General features: G+C 38.9%; 1 protein-coding gene across 1 annotated transcript in view; it reads left to right on the forward strand.

Moving 5' to 3' along the window:
• The window catches only part of LOC103514846 (flotillin-1), a 30,562-nt gene extending 12,075 nt beyond the window's left edge, over positions 1-18,487 (forward strand). The window contains exons 10-12 of the mRNA XM_008479758.3: positions 10,580-10,699; positions 11,180-11,395; positions 18,425-18,487. Coding sequence (XP_008477980.1) covers positions 10,580-10,699; positions 11,180-11,395; positions 18,425-18,487 — 399 coding nt within the window. The remainder of the gene's footprint in view (positions 1-10,579; positions 10,700-11,179; positions 11,396-18,424) is intronic.
• Positions 18,488-19,344: the final 857 nt, after the last annotated feature.

Consider the following 19,344-nt stretch of genomic DNA (forward strand, 5'->3'; position numbering starts at 1 on the left):
GGCCGTATTTATAGGGGGGGGACGAGGGGGTCCGGGCTTTATTTGTGCTCCTTTACAGCTGTAGACCGGACTCCCTTTTCAAGCTAGACTAGAAAAGAAGGACCGGAAAATTCGGGCCTCAAGATCGGACCATACAGCCAGTGGACGGCCCTATGGATACGTTACTTGTCGGATATACGTAGGTACTTGTGTAGTTTCAGAGAATCTCTGACTTCCAAGGTGTCGTAATCAAAATCAAGTACATAGCATTATCCAATTATCATAGAATCCTAGAATTCCCAGTAGGCATGTAGATGGTAGATGGTCCTAAAAGGTATATTAGATACGTGGTAGGTCAATGTTGAGACACTTCTAGCTATCTTATATCTTAAGAAGGAGAAGGGGCTGGATCAAGCTTACCTTGACAGAAAATTCATTGCCCTTTTGAAATTAAATTGTAGCGTAAACAGAAGCAAAATCAAATGGCAACTTGCTGAAAATCGAACCCATGGCCTTGCGCTTACAAGGAAGGTGCATCACTTCAACTGTCCTTAAAGAACAACCTCACTAACAGTCCAAGACCTCTGGCTTCAACCAAAAGCAGTTACAGCGTTTCTGCAACTACTTGAGGAGGATCAGGATTGACTCTTGATTTCGATACAACAACAAGGTGCATCACCTCCCATGCTATCAAGGATAGCTTTCCAAAATTTGAGTGACCAAAAACTGTAACTCAAGTCGTAACAACCTATTCTAGGTAACTTTGTTTGAACCATCAATGAAAGTAATGTGGTATGTAATGGGCTTGTTCATGATTTCTCTTCGCCTCTTTCGGTTGTCTAGAGTAGATTAAACAATACGACGTAGGTAAGCACTTGTCTATAAACAAGACAGGTAACTATACTGAACGTCATAATAGGTACACACATTAAAATACAAATACGTGTAGGTACTATTACTGTATTGTGTACTTTGTGCTAGGTTCTATCTGAAAGTTTTGGTTAATCAGTATTGAGCTCTGTCTAGGATAGGTCTGGCTAGGGCTCTCTTAGTCTGACAGATTTGGACAGACGAATTCTCCTAACGAGACTGATCGAACAATATACAAAATAACATATAGAAAATATACTAGATATTTTACAGAACAATATACAAGATATTATACAGAACATATTAGAGATTAGACAGAACAATATAGACAAGACGTATACTCGTATTATACAGAAGCTCCTAGTCATTACATTACCGTGAGTTGGCAGTGGTGTATCCAGGAATGGGAAATAAAGTCCATTCCACTTTTCAGGGAGATAACGGGCATTCCGGGAAAGAAAGTACCGAGATTGTATTCTTCTAAAATTCATGATAACTTGAGACTGTGGACGCAGGGTTGATTTTTTTTTTTTTTTTTTTTTTTTTTTTTTTTTTTTTTGGGGGGGGAGGTGTTTTTTGGGGGTTTTTTTTTTTTTTTTTTTTTTTTTTTTTTTTTGAGGGGGTAAGGACTTTTGACGGGCATTTTTGTAGATGAACTGGTGTGGCATGGCATGCGGCTAAAGTCCTAGACTTAGTGTACTTTTTGCTCTTATTTTTGTGCTCTATATCTGGTCTTCTAAGCTTTTTTCCCTAGGGGAATCCCTTGCCTAGCCCCTAGTTTACCAGCCGTCACTGGATGCCTATAATTATTGGGAACTCATTAGAAATTTCACTTCCTTTGTACTTCTCAGCAAGTGTAGAAACAAACACCTCAAAACTAGGTGTGATTTATGTTTTTCAAAACTGATTGACACTGCGTTAAGTTGCATCCGCATTTTGTTGTGTTGTAGGTACAACAAATACAACATTGTTGACGTGCTCATTATGTTGTTGTTGTTGTTGTTGTTGTTGAGTTGTTTGTTGTACAATATTATACCTAGGTGTCCAAATTCACTCTGAAATTTACACATGAGGAAACTCTACAAGTTTGGTTGGGTGGAAGAGCTCATTGTGTGAGAATCCTGCCATAAAGCCCTAAAAATAATAATAATAGTACAAGTCATTATGTTTTTCGAAACTGATTGACACTGCGTTAAGTTGCATCCGCATTTTGTTGTGTTGTAGGTACAACAAAAATACAACATTGTTGACGTGCTTATATTATGTTGTTGTTTGTTCTACAATATTATACCTAGGTGTCCAAATTCACTCTGAAATTTACACTTGAGGAAACTCTACAAGTTTTGTTGGGTGGAAGAGCTCACTGTGTGAGAATCCTGGCTTATAGCCCTAAAAAAAAAAAAAAAAAAAAAAAAAAAAAAAAAAAAAAACAAAAAGAAACATTTTTAACTTTGCTGGTATATTTCACCCGACATTGTGTCTACGCCATCAAGTTTACTATCAATGTTTATGCGTCTCCGGCAGCAATTTTTTATCTACGAGAAATTGATGGTCAAATTTTATGGTGTACAATAACTCATCGTCCCAGCGAGACGGGCCCAGCTTGTTATCTTTCTTTCTTATAATATCTATCTCTTTCTTACTATCTAACTATCTATCTGTTCTGTTCTCTGTCTTCCTCGGACAATATTTCGATTTTGGGTGCACTTTGGCACATCCACTAAATCCACTAATCAATTCATCGTGATATTGAATGTGGCCGTCTGTTTCCCTTTCGCTTGTTTGAACTGGTACTCATTTTGATTTTTGGTGCACTTGACACATCCACCAATAATGTTGAAAATGTGCTCTCTCTTTCTCTCTCTCTCTCTCTCTCTTTTTTTCTTTCTCTCTCTCTCTCTTTTTCTTTCTCTCTCTCTCTCTCTCTCTCTCTCTCTCTCTCTCTCTCTCTCTCAATATTAAAGGTGTCACACGTGTAGCAAGGGCTAAACAAAGACCTCGTTAAAGAAAAGAGAGAGACAGCACAAGGTAATACCTACTGAGAGACAGTTAACAAAGAATTTCTCTGCTGCATTGAAGATTAATGAATACATATTACATCTTATTAAGCTTATCATTAATATCATTATCAGTGGTACATAATTAAGTATTACCTACCTAAAAGAAGGTATAAGATCTTTTGCCAGTTCAAAGGAATAGGAAATCTCAAAGATTGAAGAAAAATCACGGCCTGCGGCAGAAATGGGTAATAGGTATTTAGGTACCTAATATGTATTCATTATTACCTATAATTTAATGATATTACATAGGTACATCAAATAAATTAGTAAAACCTGAAAAGGTAGTACATAAATGTGGGTACGAGTAGTCTAGGGTAAATTAGGCTAAAAGGGACAACGAAATGAAGCGCGTTACCACTGGACTAACCGCCCCCCCATGGTTCAATGTTATGTGTCAAGATTACCTAGTAGGTATGTCCGCTGAGCCATACCAACACTATCATAGTAATGCTTAGGATCCTAGGACCTACTGTAAACCAGCCAGAAAATAACTGTTAGAACGAGTCTAATTCTAAGGAATGCCAGGTATTTAGAAACGTGTTATAAATATACCTAAAGAAATAGGTAACTTGGTAACTGTATGAATGAATTTATCTACTAATTTACATATAAGCTTAAATCGTGATTAGTACAATGAAGTGTACAAATCAACTAAACTGGTACATTGTACAAATCCACTAATTGAAACCATCGAAAGGTCACTCGTCCTAAAGTTCACCTGTTGTAGTCTGGTGATTAACATGTTGTCATCTGTCACAGATTATGAATCCATGTGTTGTAAGCATCCATCATAGTTTTCATAATTATACAACACAATATGGCAATAAATTATTTATATTCTGCTTGTTTTGATAACTAACTAGGAATATAGGGAGGATTTAGAGGTACATAATAGGTACCTACCTAATGTTTTGACAGCCATTCGAGAATGACAATAAAGATAGGACCTTCTAAATAATTATGTATTGTCAAACACTCAATAAACCAGCTGTTCCCAAACTTTTTTTTCTACACGGCCTCTTTTCTTAATTGTGAACTCTCCGCGGCTCCCTTTACTGTATTTTATGTTATCTTCCCGGGCGTCTTGAAGTCCTTCATGGCCCCTTGGGGGGGCGGGGATCCCAGTTTGGGAATCACTGCTTGACTATACAGTAAACAAGTAACTTCCAACAGTAAACAATTAATTACAAATTATTTTTTGCTGATTCTTATGTCTGTCGAAATGGAATATCCGATATTTTCTCAAGGCTCAAGATCAATGCATGGAATTTGTCTGTGTCGTCACTGATGGCAGATCCTTGGTGTGTGCTTGGCTGAGCACATCATCCATAAGAGGGGAACATCGAATGATTAGCCATAGATTGATTAGATTTTTACTTTCCTTATCCTATAGGAAGGAAAGTAATGTAATCGGGTCAAATTTTCGATGGTCAGATTTTAGTGCCAAAACACGTTGCCGCCTGATAATCATACAAACCTCTCACACTCTATAGAGGTCCACACATAGTCGACCGGTCGACATCGATTGAACCGTCCACACTACCTCGACGCATTACTCGACAACGTATCTACCTCGTCGATCGAGGGTTGACCGACTATGTTTGGACACACCTGAGGTGTCTAAGTGAGGTCTTTATCATTTTCACAGGTGAGGTCTTTATCATTTTCACAGGTGAGGTCTTTATCATTTTCACAGGTTTGGATTTTCAGATGGCATCGCGTTACGCTTCCAATTTGCAGCAGGCCTGTGAACCAGCCCTGATGATGGCGTGAATGAATAATTGAATATGAATATTATGAATGAAATCAGGATATGTGTATGAAAATTACGACTGATATTGAGAGTCAGAGTCGAGGATATAGGATTTACCAGCAATACAATAGTTCCCAACATATCTTGGCGTAATTAGCTCATTGAAATGAAAATAACTGGTACCTACCTACCATTAGCTTATTGAAATAGAAATAAATATATTATCTTCTAGAATCTAGTAGGTATGACTGTACCGTAAATACCCAATACCTATTAAGCCTACCTATACATGAAAGCCATGGGATGGGAGTAAAAGGTGGGCACCTCCATGACTCGTAATTTAAAACATGTAGGTATATGTATAGCTACCTACCTACCTACCTACCTACCTACCTACCTACCTACCTAAATTTGAGAGGTAGAATGGGCAATATTTTGAACCAAATGGGTACCTCCTTATACCTATAATTGGAGGCCCACCAGATGAAAAAATAAGATTTAACTAATAGGTACCCACCCTGAGTATTTATACGTAGGTATTGTATCAAAGATCGAAGAAGTATCCTGTATTTTCCAACAAGATTGGTTGTGGTACCTAGCTTTTAACTTTTAAGCAGCACTCACAATCCAGCACTTATGTTACGTACGCTTCCTAAGATTTTTCCAACGATCAGATCGGAGCGTATGTACGAGGCTTAAGGTGTTGCTAAGCGGTATCTTTCACCGAAAATATTCACCTGGCTTGGGAATATTGGGAATCTATGAGAAATGTGAATACGTAAGTAAAGGAAACAAGAAGAAATGTTTAATACCGTTTGAATCAGTTGCTGAAGTGTTTAATTAGCAGAGGTAAGGAAGGTGTAGAAGAATCTATTACACTGGCTATTAATCATTAAAACATCTTTAAATACTAATGGGGTTTTTATTTCAACAAAGAGATGTGAAAAAACACTGGCCAAGTTCCCATTCAAAAAATGTTGAGATAAAAATTAATGAGGTAGACGCCACCTGGTGTAGCTTTAATATTAATATCTAGGATTCTACATCATAGTTAAACTACCAACTGATAAATTGATCAAAATGTGTACCACTTGACCAAGCGAAGTGCATCGGAAGCAGATATGCAGACGCTTTTAAACCAATGTAAATATGCCCCCACACACGTTTAATCATGCTTGACAGGCGGCTTGTCACGCAAGAAGCTTAAACGTGTGTGGCGGAAAAAAGATCACAGGCAACAGGTAGCCTGAAATGCCGCCTGTTGATGAAAATTCCATTATTCAACCTGCCTGTTATTGCCCGCCTGACAACTTTACGTAAAATGCTACTACGTTTAACTTACCACATGATTACCTCGGTCCCTGATTGTTATCATTTTCAAGACGGGCAATTAGTCATAGAAGTGAATCACTACAGCCTTTAACGTACTCAGACTTACCTCACTGATTGTTATTATTATCATGTCTGGCGCCTGGCTTTAGTTATCAGTTAGCGTCAATTCGCAGTACTTTATCAAAGTGAGTACTATGTGTGAGAAGTACAAACAAAGGCTTCCCTTCAATGCCACTGCACGTTAAGTAATGGCCTTTGACCCACGACGGCGATGGCACATTTCCAAATATGTATCATTGACTAATGATAACGACCTTACTTGGATTTCGGTGTAGTTTTTTTTCAAAAACCACTGCCATATATCCCACCCCGCCCCGTAGCCCCCCAGTCAATACACTGGTAAAATAGCGGCACCCACACATACAGAAAAAGCCCACTCCAAGCTTTAGGTGTAGGGGCAAACACCCCTAGGGGGTGGGTTAAGCTTCTACGAGGGCCCCTTGGCGAAACCTTATGGAGGGGGGGGGAAGTATATAGGTACGCCACTATTTAAAATCTTTTCAATAAGTACTCGTACATACGAGCCTACCTAATGAATGTTTAGAATTTTTCAGGGATATGACTTATGAGTTAGGTAGGTATTTTTAGTAATTTCTTCTTTCGCGAAATATTAATTCGTTTTTGAGGTTTCAACACTTCGAGACCTGCAGATAGGTAATTTTCGTAGGTAGGTGTAACATTACCTACGTATAGAAATTACATTGTATCTACGACATATCATTCTATTAAGAAATGAATTAATTCCATAATCTCATCAGACATTTCTTCACCCTTCAGACTGATTTAGGATTCATTTGAGATTTAATAGGTAGGTATAGGTGAGATTTAATAGGTACCTTCCTAGGTAGGTGTAACGTGGGCAACGTGGCTCATTTCGTAATTTTTCACTTCGTAGGTACCTATTTTTTTATTTTTTAACAAATTTTCTTGGTTTATAATCTCATTTTGATTTCCATTTGTCCATTTCAGTTGATTTATCAATAATTTCTTTTGGGCTCAAAAACACTAAAAAATGAACTAGGTTCAATATGAGACTGGTCACTGGTATAACTACCTATTACCTATACACTGTAGGTACAATAATATAGGTATGTATATTAAATTTGAGCCTAGCTCGTACAAAGGGAAGCAAACGAGGGAAGTTGGGAAAGCGTCAACAAGGAAAAAAGAATAATCTGGATGATAGACTCGTCCGAAAAATCTAATAAAATCCGCAACCCTTTCCGAAAAACGAGATCAAACAACCCTATGCAATGAAATCACACCAAACATGTAATAATGTAACAGGGGAAAATAATTTCCCCCGAAAAAAGTGTATGGGCGTTAAACGCTTTTTCGTGTTTTTGGAAATTTCTCAAAGAAAATGGCAAGAGGGGAAGAGATGAGACAAGGAAGTAAAGCCTATTTTGAGAATGCAAAAATAACACTTGGAAGGATTTAACTAGGTCAAAAGCATGGCCCTAAAATGTAGGGCAACTTTACATAAACAAACATTTTGAAGATGCCCATCCATTAGAAATGGAATGAACTTTTCAAAGGGTTACTTTACTTCCGAGGGTTTGTTTTCTATGGGAGATTTTTCTGGTGGCAAAAGGAGTCAGATTTTTTCCACTCGCTGTTAAATTAAAACTACCTTTGGTAATTATGAAATGAAAAATAAACTTAATTTACCTTAGCTATCCTAGAGGTACCAAAAAGTGATCCAAATCCACGTTACAATTCCAAGCACTTTTATTTTTCGTTGACCACATTTAAAAATATTCGAAACAAATTGCACCACTCTTCAAAGCACGTCGCGAGGGGGGTTTTCCGAAATTATTCACCACGAAAAAAAAAAGGTTTTTTTTTAACGAATTTACTTTTTAATTTTTAAAAAATAACGTTTTAACTCACAAAGTCACGGTGCAATGAAATCACACCAAACACGTAATAATACTAATAATGTAACAGGGGAAAATAATTTCCCACGAAAAAATGTATGGGCGTTAAAGGCTTTTTCGTGTTTTTGGAAATTTCTCAAAGAAAATGGCAAGAGGGGAAGAGATGAGACAAGGAAGTGAAGCCTATTTTGAGAATGCAAAAATAACACTTGGAAGGATTTAACTAGGTCAAAAGCATGGCCCTAAAATGTGGGGCAACTTTACATAAACAAACATTTTGAAGATGCCCATCCATTAGAAATGGAATGAACTTTTCAAAGGGTTACTTCAGAGGTTTTTTTTCTATGGGAGATTTTTCTGGTGGCAAAAGGAGTCAGATTTTTTCCACTCGCTGTTAAATTAAAACTACCTTTGGTAGTTATGAAATGAAAAGTAAACTTAATTTACCTTAGCTATCCTAGAGGTACCAAAAAGTAATCCAAATCCACGTTACAATTGCAAGCACTTTTATTTTTCGTTGACCACATTTAAAAATATTCGAAACAAAACACACCACTCTTCAAAGCACTTCGCGAGGGGGGTTCCGAAATTATTCACCACGAAAGAAAAAGGTTTTTTTTTTTTTTTTTAACGAATTTACTTTTTAATTTTTAAAAAATAACGTTTTAACTCACAAAGTCACGAGATGCAACAAAGTACATACAAGAACGGCACAAATAATTGATACAAACTGACAGCAGAAATTATTATCACGAATGATAACAAATCGTACAGGCTACTATCAGTTAGTTGCCGTTCTGGCCGCTAGGCTTAGGACTAGTCAGTACGCATGATTCGGATAAGTTTGCGAGCTTTGGAGGAAAACCTCATCGATTTTTGTCCAGGTCCTTAGCTCCTTAGCAGATTGCTGATTTTCTCGGAGAGATAAATGGACAACCCCGGGTCTAATGTCAACAGTTCGACTTCCGGGTGGTGAAAAATGGTGTTTGCTTAGGATGTCTTTACCTAGCTACCCTACACTTCGTGTCCCAGAGAGAATAGGTAATAGGTATACTTGATGCAAGTGACCAATGTAGATATCTAGGTACATGAGGAAAAGCATAATAATAATAGTGCTTATTTATACTGCTCGCATAGGACTGAAAAGTCCCTTTACTCCAGCAGTAGGTAAGCTACTACTATTATTGTGGTCAAATTCTCAAATTATATTGAGCATAAAATTCCATACCTCGGCTGGGATTGAACCCACGCCCTCCTGTAGATTGCTGATTTTCTCGGAGAGATAAATGGACAACCCCGGGTCTAATGTCAATGTCAACAGTTTGACTTCCGGGTGGTGAAAAATGGTGTTTGCTTAGGATGTCTTTACCTAGCTACCCTACACTTCGTGTCCCAGAGAGAATAGGTAATAGAATACAAATATCAATAACATAATGATTTACTGAAAATACATAGCAGGGCCGTATTTATAGGGGGGACGAGGGGGTCCGGGCTTTATTTGTGCTCCTTTACAGCTGTAGACCGGACTCCCTTTTTAAGCTAGACTGGAAAAGAAGGACCGGAAAATTCGGGCCTAAACATCGGACCATACAGCCAGTGGACGGCCCTATGGATACGTTACTTGTCGGATATACGTAGGTACTTTGGTAGTTTCAGAGAATCTCTGACTTCCAAGGTGTCGTAATCAAAATCAAGTAGCATTATCCAATTATCTTAGAATCCCAGAATTCTCAGTAGGCATGTAGATGGTAGATGGTCCTAAAAGGTATATTAGATACGTGGTAGGTCAATGTTGAGACACTTCTAGCTATCTTGTATCTTAAGAAGGAGAAGGGGCTGGATCAAGCTTACCTTGACAGAAAATTCATTGCCCTTTTGAAATTTAATTGTAGCGTAAACAGAAGCAGAATCAAATGGCAAACTTAGTAAAAATCGAACCCGTGGCCTTCCGCTTACAAGGAAGGTGCATCACTTCAACTGTCCTTAAAGAACAACCTCACTAACAGTCCAAGACCTCTGGCTTCAACCAAAAGCAGTTACAACGTTCCTGCAACTACTTGAGGAGGATCAGAATTGACTCTTGATTTCGATACAACATCAAGGTGCATCACCTCCCATGCTATCAAGGATAGCTTTCCAAAATTTGAGTGACCAAAAACTGTAACTCAAGTCGTAACAACCTATTCTAGGTAACTTTGTTTGAACCATCAATGAAAGTAATGTGGTATGTAATGGGCTTATAAGCTTTTACGAATCCAGGGGCTTCAGCCATCGCCACCGGAGATAGCACGTTGTGTGCACTAATTCCAGATGGAATCGGTGGATCACTGAAAGACACGTTGGGCGTGGTTTACCATCTGGGTCATATAGTCTGTTGCTGGCTTTTCCCGTCCCCACTCATACCTACTGGGTGAGGTTAATGTGAGCAGACGTTAGCTCCAACATGATGATATCTAAAATGATGTTTTTGAAGCGCCCCGCCATTCTCAGGAGTAAATAGAGGGTTTGTCTTGTGTGACCACCTCTCCTGTCTCTAGGACCTTGGGATCGCATCTTCAAAATTGAATCCTCTTATGCTTTTCGAAGAGTAGGTTCTCATGTACATTATTTTAATATTTTTGCCTGTGTATTTCTTTTTGTTCCAGGATATTTACAAGGACAGGAAGAAGTTTAGCAAGCAAGTTTTTCAAGTGGCTTCGTCGGATTTGGTTAACATGGGTATTACAGTGGTGTCCTACACGTTAAAAGATATTCGAGATGATGAGGTAAGCAATGGAACTTGTACCTCAGTGGAACTTGTGCCTTGAACAGCCCTAAGGGGGTCTACGCGGCTTTTGTTACAAAAGTGTTGTCAAGCTGTGTCCACAACTCCAAGTCCACACATAGTCGACCCTGTCGATCGACGAGGTGAAGAGGTGAATCTATGTTGAGGCAGTGTACAGTTTCAGTCGACGTGGATCTACAGGGTCGACTATGTGTGCACACACCTTAATCAGGTCCACATGACTTGTGTGAAGAAAGTGTTGTAAAAGTTCTTCAATCAACATTTTGTCCTGTTCTCCAAATCAACTAACCTCAGTGGTGCAATGGTTAGCGCGGTGGACTCTGGATCTGGAGGATGGTGGTTCGAGTCTAAGTCAAGTCATAGTGTTTTAAGCGGGGAACGACATTAAATTTGTGACTAGCATTTATGCTTGACACATCTAAAATTAAAATTCCTTTTTTTTTTTTGTTCTCCAAATCAGGGCTACCTGAAGAGCCTCGGTATGGCCCGCACGGCCGAAGTCAAGCGAGATGCACGTATAGGAGAGGCCGAGGCCAAGAAAGACGCCCGAATCAAGGAGGCAATGGCGGAGGAAGAGAAAATGGCCGCCAGATTTGTAAACGACACCGAGATTGCTAAGGCTCAACGGGATTTCGAAATCAAGAAGGCCACGTATGATGCCGAGGTTGAAACAAAGGTAGGTGAAAGTTGTGAGAGGGTTGTTAAAAAAGATAAAATCCCTCCTCAAATGCAGGAGTATCCCAATGCTCAAAATATTAGACAGTGTACGTATGTGGCATTGTGGCAGAGAAGATTGGTGTATAAACAATATAAACATGCTAGGTCATAAATTTCATTTGAAATTTTTCCTCCAGTTACCGAGTCTGTCTGTAGTTGATAATTGTCATAATGTGCCTATAAGTAGGTATGTACCTTATAATAGCTACCTACATATTTTGTATGACACATATCCTTAACAATAAAATAAATATTTAACAGTAAATCTAGAATATGTGGGAAATTTCATACCAAATTTGAAACCGTGGAAAAAGGCCCATTTACTTCTGTTGTTTCTTTGGGGACCCTAAGATAGATTCGTACAAGCTTAAAACTGTGTCCACACATAGTCGACGCCGACGATCGACGTCGCGCGTCGACTGAAACCGTACACTGCCTCGACAACATAGATTCAGGCTGCTTTCCTTGGGTTGGAGGAGGAAGATTGAAATGTCGACACAAACGTTAACAACAACAAAAAGTTGTGAGAGGGTTGTGTTAAAAAAGATAAAATCCCTCCTCAAATGCAGAAGTATCCCAATGCTCAAAATATTAGACAGTGTACGTATGTGGCATTGTGGCAGAGAAGATTGGTGTATAAACAATATAAACATGCTAGGAACGAGGAAAATCTATGTTATCGAGGCAGTATGGACGGTCCAGTCGACATCGATCGACTGCCGGTCGACTATTTATAGTGGATACAACTTAAGGTTGATCTTTTGAACATTTGAACCCCAATTAGTCTTAGTAACCAGGGAAAATGACCTAATAGTCAACTCCGAGCATTTTGAAAACAATAACAGTCTTAGTAAATTAATAACGTAAGAACCAAAACAAAGATATTGGGTAATGGAAAAAGTTGAAAGTTCAGGTGTATTACCTTCCTATTTTATAACCATCAGCAATCATTATCTACCTATTCAGCATTTCACCAAATTAATAAGGATAACTGGCGATGACCTAATAGTTCAGAAAGGAGAGGAGATCCTCTACAGTTGCCGAAACCACGACTGTTACATCTGTCACTTATGCAGGGGGTTACCAAATCGGGATTGAGATGAGACGAGGATTTCCCTATAACTAATACCCAGGTCAACCTCGGATTGAACTCTGAGACAATCCACGGTGGTAAATCTCGACCTTATCCGTCAGGACTACCTACTCAGGGTAGCTATGAGGTTAGGTAGGTAACACTCTTGATGATCAACCTGACGACACTTAACCGCAGTCCAAAAGGTGCCAGGCGGGTCAAACTGGTAATTGAGTTCACTATGGTCGTAACACCATAACAGGTGAATCTCTACCTGGCCAAAATTATTCAATAATTCGACACCTTCGTGAAAGTGAAAATTAGGTAGTTATATTTGGTAATAATCTTCTTCTGGTAAGTAGGTAGGTACTTATACTTAGTTATATTTAGGTACTATTTTAAAAGGTACTAGGTACCTACAGCCTCCGTGGTAACAAGTAGTTAGATAGGTACCTACTTGTTATCACTCATAAAAGTTATTTACAAGTACCTACCTAAATATTACTTAAAGGTAGGTATGTACATATATTCACCTCTTGACGGCGTCGACTATGAGTAGACACAGCTTGACCCATCTTTTGGGGCTGTTTGCCCGTACAACTAAGCCAGAGTGGTCTTTTTTTATATAGGGACCCTACTACTTTAATGTAAAGCTTTTCATTTACTCTCCATTCTCCATAGAAGTCCTGATATATTGTCCCCTATCCCCTTGTTAAGTACAAAAGAACAATACATCCTCAAGTTCATCAACCCCCCCCCTCCCTATCGAAGTACCTACTCACCCCTACGTCATTCATTTTTTATTACTTCTCTTTTCCGAAACGCGCCTCTTCGCACATCATAACTTTTATGCTGCATATATGTATATTAGGTACCTATTCTGAGTTCTCAGTGTACGTAATGTAGATTCAAAGTGTTTCATTACCTATTACTGTTTATGACTTTAGTAATGATAATGAATCATTACTTCATTAGGTATAAGTGCTTCAAACTACTTATTTTTCGAAGAGGTTTGACAGAGGCTGTAACATGGGCGATCTTATCGTCCCGAAATCGAGGAGGGAAGGACAGGATGGAAGAAATCCAGCCGTTTCGAGACCATTATCTGTTCAGCATAAAATTTTCGTCCCGGACGGGAATAAAACCCGCGACCTAGCAGTTACATAGCTCTTCTGCAGGCTATTGACGCTCAGACCGTCTGACATATACCCACGTTTGACACATAGGTCTATCAAGGACCACCAACCCAAAGATGGCTGGTCATGCCGCCACTGACTACAATAGTCAAAGTCATACACTATCTATGCATGTGTGTGTGTGTGTGTGTGTCTGTGTGTGTGTGTGTGTGTGTGTGTGCACAGGTACCAAAATCGTGTCCAATGTTCAAACCAAATTACCATAATAATTGTAATGATATGAGGGAGGTAGGTAGGTATTTTTAGTATCTAATTTCTTCTTTCGTGAAATATTAATTCGTTTTTGAGGTTTCAACACTTCGAGACCCGCAGATAGGTAATTTTCGTAGGTAGGTAGGTGTAATGGACTGTAATGGAATAGGACATTACCTAATACCTACGTATAGAAATTACATTGTATCTACGGCATATCATTCTAAGATATGAATTAATTCCATAATCTCATCAGACATTTCTTCATCCTTCAGACTGATTTAGGAATTAGGATTCATTTGAGATTTAATAGGTACCTAGGTAGGTGTAACGTGGCTCATTTCGTAATTTTTCACTTCGTACCTAATTAATTTATTTTTTAACAAATTTTCTTGGTTTAAAATCTCATTTTGATTTCCAATTGTCCATTTCAGTTGATTTATCAATGATTTCTTTTGGGCTCAAAAACACTAAAAAATTAACTAGGTAGATAACATAAAAGTTTCCAAAAGTCAATATGAGACTGGTATAACTACCTATTACCTATACCTATACACTGTAGATACACAATATAGGTATGTAGGATAATGTAGGTATATTAAATTTGAGCCTAGCTCGTACAAAGGGAAGCAAACGAGGGAAGTTGGGAAAGCGTCAACAAGGAAAAAAGAATAATCTGGATCTACTTTTAGGGAGGTACAATAAGTGCCTACTTTTAGGGAGGTACAAAACCTAAGTTCTTACTTTTAGGGAGGTACGATACCTAAGTGCCTACTTTTAGGTAGGTACAATAAGTGCTTACTTCAACTGTAAGACGGGCTCAATCGATTGGGTCAATGCAATTCAGTGTAGGGTAATTGTTTACAAAACGACTTATCATTATGTAAACAAAGAGCTGAGTTACCATTGGGAAATGATAGGCTTATCACGAAAACCTTTGGTAAGAGTAAACAAAAGGGACAATGAGAGTAATAGAATACTAAGAACCGCGGGTACAGTCTCAAGAAGATAAGCTGACAACTACCCTAACAACATTTGTGATTGGGTAATGGCTAAAAATCTGGTGTGAACATCACACGACTTTCCTTATCCTATTGAATGGTGCTTATTTGGGTGTTCTGTTGTAACATTTACAATATCTATCATGTACATATTATCAACAGTTTGTGTCATTATGCGTCTTAACCGTTGGGATTCTGTTATTATCAAGTTCAAATCCATCTTCACACATCATATCGGGTTATCCGAAGTTCTCATGACACTGACTTTGTAACAGGTCTCTTATCTTGGTGATCACCCACGCAGATAATTTCTCTTCCAGATGACTGGATGTGAAGCCGGGTCTGCGGTTTAGGAGTATCCCCCGTGACCATTGCGGTTACATAGAATACATCTAGGCGTAGTGCGCCAGGCCAAGTTTCATTATTTGGTTCCTGTCGAATGGATTTCTATATCTATCTTCTTGCACATTGTGTCAAAAGAAGTCATGAGGAAAACTGAACCGAAATCAGTGAAGGTGTGGATATCAACGTAAACTGAATTCACCATGGTGTTGACAGTAATCCGTAGGACGGAGCATTTCCCTTGATCTCCATATCCCCAATCGTCTCGTATTATTAATTATCTGTGACTGTCCCACATTGATGACACTACCTATTGTTTGCCAAATTAGTGATTTTCCTAAAAATTTCTTCTCGTCTTGATAACCAGATGATTTCTAACAATAGCTCTCCAATGAATACGGTTGAATGGGGAACAATAAATATCCGGTGTTCTGTATTCACACCTTGACTGCTAGCTGCTAAGGGCATCCTCCATTTTTGGTACTTGGATATCAAATATTTCTTTATCGACTGATGTTTTTAGTATGTATCTAGGCGACAATAAAATAGGTAAATGGATATAGTTTTAACCTTAATTAGGTATGGTCCTGCAGCAAGTCGTCCCATTTTAGTTCAGCCGAGGGCTATTGATGTGGGCAAAATATTTCCTAACGCCATTTCCATAAGTGCTGCCTTCTAATTTCCAAAGAGGAATGACTGACAGAGTCCTTGTTATTGCACAGGAAATTATCAACCTTGAAGTCACTTGAACTTGAAAATACCAGGAGGATTCGCACAAGTTAAATTCTTCGTAGCTCAGGGCAAGGTAACAGTCTAGTAGTCTAGGTCCAATAATAGTCACCTAGGCACCCATAGCCACAGGTACTTGTAAGTAAATAGTAGGAGGAATGTTAATGGAACTGCAAGACTTGTAGTACAAGTGCATAAATTTAGACGTAACTACTATTGCACATGCCTTACCAACCATTTTTTAGCCTCAGGAAGTACGTACCGTACGTGTTTATGTAGTCAGATTGATCTAATCTCGAAATTGTAGGAAACCTTACAAAAGCGTTTGCATTTGAAAGATTTTGCTACGATTTACCAGAGAAGAAATAAGAAATAACTAGCTCTTGAACTACAAAATCGCCCCTTCAGACATCCCTGCAAAAAGGAAATGCGAGAAAGCTATGTCCGTTGTAAGACACTGAAAGTACCAGACAATGCAGATAATTAGGTATGATGAGAAAGATAGATTGAAGATTCTGTAACTTTTGAAGGTCCGTCTTGACTAGGTAGGTTGAAATGATAAACCTACCTAGTCATGATGAGAAAGAAAAGGACCTGAACTCAGTCGCAATGAGCGTACGTATGGCTGATGCATTTGTAGGGTCCACATTGAGCAATAAGAACACGGTCCTCGTAAGACTTGGGACTTGGAAAATACCTAAGTAATCTTTTTCAAGAATTGTCCACTGGTAGGATATTTGTACCTACTGAATCTACTGATAGTACAACGACATTCGGCCCTGAAAAGTTCATCTCTGTTACAAGTGATTGAACTTTGTGTTAACATAAACATCTCAGTCATGTTATACATCATAACATGTTTCAAAAGTATCAAGTCTGTTTATGTTTATCACATGGGATGACGATAATTATTCCAGCGCATTGCGTGCTGGACCGATTGCCTCTGAGATAGCATGTCTCTCATGTTGAACATACTATGAGACTGATTGGTTTTAGCATGACACACATGCGTTGGTTGAGTAAGTATCAAGTCTGTTTATGTTTATCACATGGGATTACGATAATTATTCCAGCGCATTGCATGCTGGACCGATTGCCTCTGAGATAGCATGTCTCTCATGTTGAACATACTATGAGACTGATTGGTTTTAGCATGACACACATGCGTTGCATAACTCGAGACAGGTTTAGGAGCCACTCTGCATGTGAGATCTATAACCTTCGTTACTATCATAATATAATATACCTACCTATACCCATGTTTGGGGGGAGAAAATCTTTCTGGTATTTTGAAGATAGGTACCTAAATTATTTTGAACTGAAATTCAACAGGATAGGTACAAACGGAGTGTAGACATTGAGAGATCAACTTGCCAAACTTGGTTCACACGGCAGTTAAAATGATTACTGAGTAAATAGGTGATATATTGGACAGACAGCATTTAGCAGAAAAGAACCATCCATCCATAGGCATAAGGGGAAATGCCTTATGGATGGTTCTTTTCTACTAACTTAATGCTGTCCATTGTGTACCTTCTACGAGTATCTCTATCTGTAGGCGTGTAGATGATAGGTAGCTACCTATATTGAGCAGACTACCTACCTACCTACCTATATTAGGAAAGGACATGCATTATAGGCTTGACTACAAAGGACGAAAAGTACCTATGAGTACGGATTTCGCACGCACTATGCAAATATACCCATTCGTGTCTGGGAATATAACGTGTGATAATTTTACTATGAGGATAATTGAGGTACATTCTTGTATAGCGTCAGGGCTGTTAATAGGGGGACATCAATTAGGTCCCACCTACCCCGGGCCCGGACTACACAAGGGAGCTTGGAGCCAGCAGTTTTGAAAAATAAAATACGACCACCTTGTTAATGCTGTTATTGTTGTAAGGAAGAGCCTGTTGTTATAGTTAGGCCTGCTGCATATTGGAAGGGTAGTCGGGCGACTTAGTAGCTTGGAGTCGCGCGATGCCGCCTGATAATCATACAAACCTCTCACACTCTATAGAGGTCCACACATAGTCGACCGGTCGACATCGATTGAACCGTCCACACTACCTCGACGCATTACTCGACAACGTATCTACCTCGTCGATCGAGGGTTGACCGACTATGTTTGGACACACCTGAGGTGTCTAAGTGAGGTCTTTATCATTTTCACAGGTGAGGTCTTTATCATTTTCACAGGTGAGGTCTTTATCATTTTCACAGGTGAGGTCTTTATCATTTTCACAGGTGAGGTCTTTATCATTTTCACAGGTGAGGTCTTTATCATTTTCACAGGTGAGGTCTTTATCATTTTCACAGGTGAGGTCTTTATCATTTTCACAGGTGAGGTCTTTATCATTTTCACAGGTGAGGTCTTTATCATTTTCACAGGTGAGGTCTTTATCATTTTCACAGGTGAGGTCTTTATCATTTTCACAGGTTTGGATTTTCAGATGGCATCGCGTTACGCTTCCAATTTGCAGCAGGCCTGTGAACCAGCCCTGATGATGGCGTGAATGAATAATTGAATATGAATATTATGAATGAAATCAGGATATGTGTATGAAAATTACGACTGATATTGAGAGTCAGAGTCGAGGATATAGGATTTACCAGCAATACAATAGTTCCCAACATATCTTGGCGTAATTAGCTCATTGAAATGAAAATAACTGGTACCTACCTTCCTACCTATCTACCTGCCATTAGCTTATTGAAATAGAAATAAATATATTATCTTCTAGAATCTAGTAGGTATGGCTGTACCGTAAATAGGTACCCAATACCTAAGCCTACCTATACATGAAACATGAAAGCCATGGGATGGGAAAAAAGGTGGGCACCTCCATGACTCGTAATTTAAAACATGTATAGGTATATGTATAGCTACCTACCTACCTAAATTTGAGAGGCAGAATGGACAATATTTTGAACCAAATGGGTACCTCCTTAAACCTATGAATGGAGGCCCACCAGATGAAAAAATAAGATATACCTAATAATAGCTAATAGGTACCCACCGTGAGTACTTATACGTAGGTATTGTATCAAAGATCGAAGGAGTATCCTGTATTTTCCAACAAGATTGGTTGTGGTGCCTAGCTTTTAACTTTTAACCAGCACTTGTCGCCACAGGCGAGATATTCTAAGTCAAATAGACTGATTGGGCGGGCCTGAGCCGTCGTGGACAGAGGTGTTCCACATAGTCGTGGACCAGAAGAGTTTCCATTACACCCAGTACATTATCTTCCTCACCATTGCGTTCTGCAGGAAGACAAGACAACTAAGCTGAGAGTCGTGTCCCACGCAGATAATTTCTCTTCCAGATGACTGGATGTGAAGCCGGGTCTGCGGTTTAGGAGTATCCCCCGTG

Source organism: Diaphorina citri, unplaced genomic scaffold (assembly GCF_000475195.1).
Source record: "Diaphorina citri unplaced genomic scaffold, Diaci psyllid genome assembly version 1.1 scaffold1232, whole genome shotgun sequence".
NCBI lineage: Eukaryota > Metazoa > Arthropoda > Insecta > Hemiptera > Psyllidae > Diaphorina > Diaphorina citri.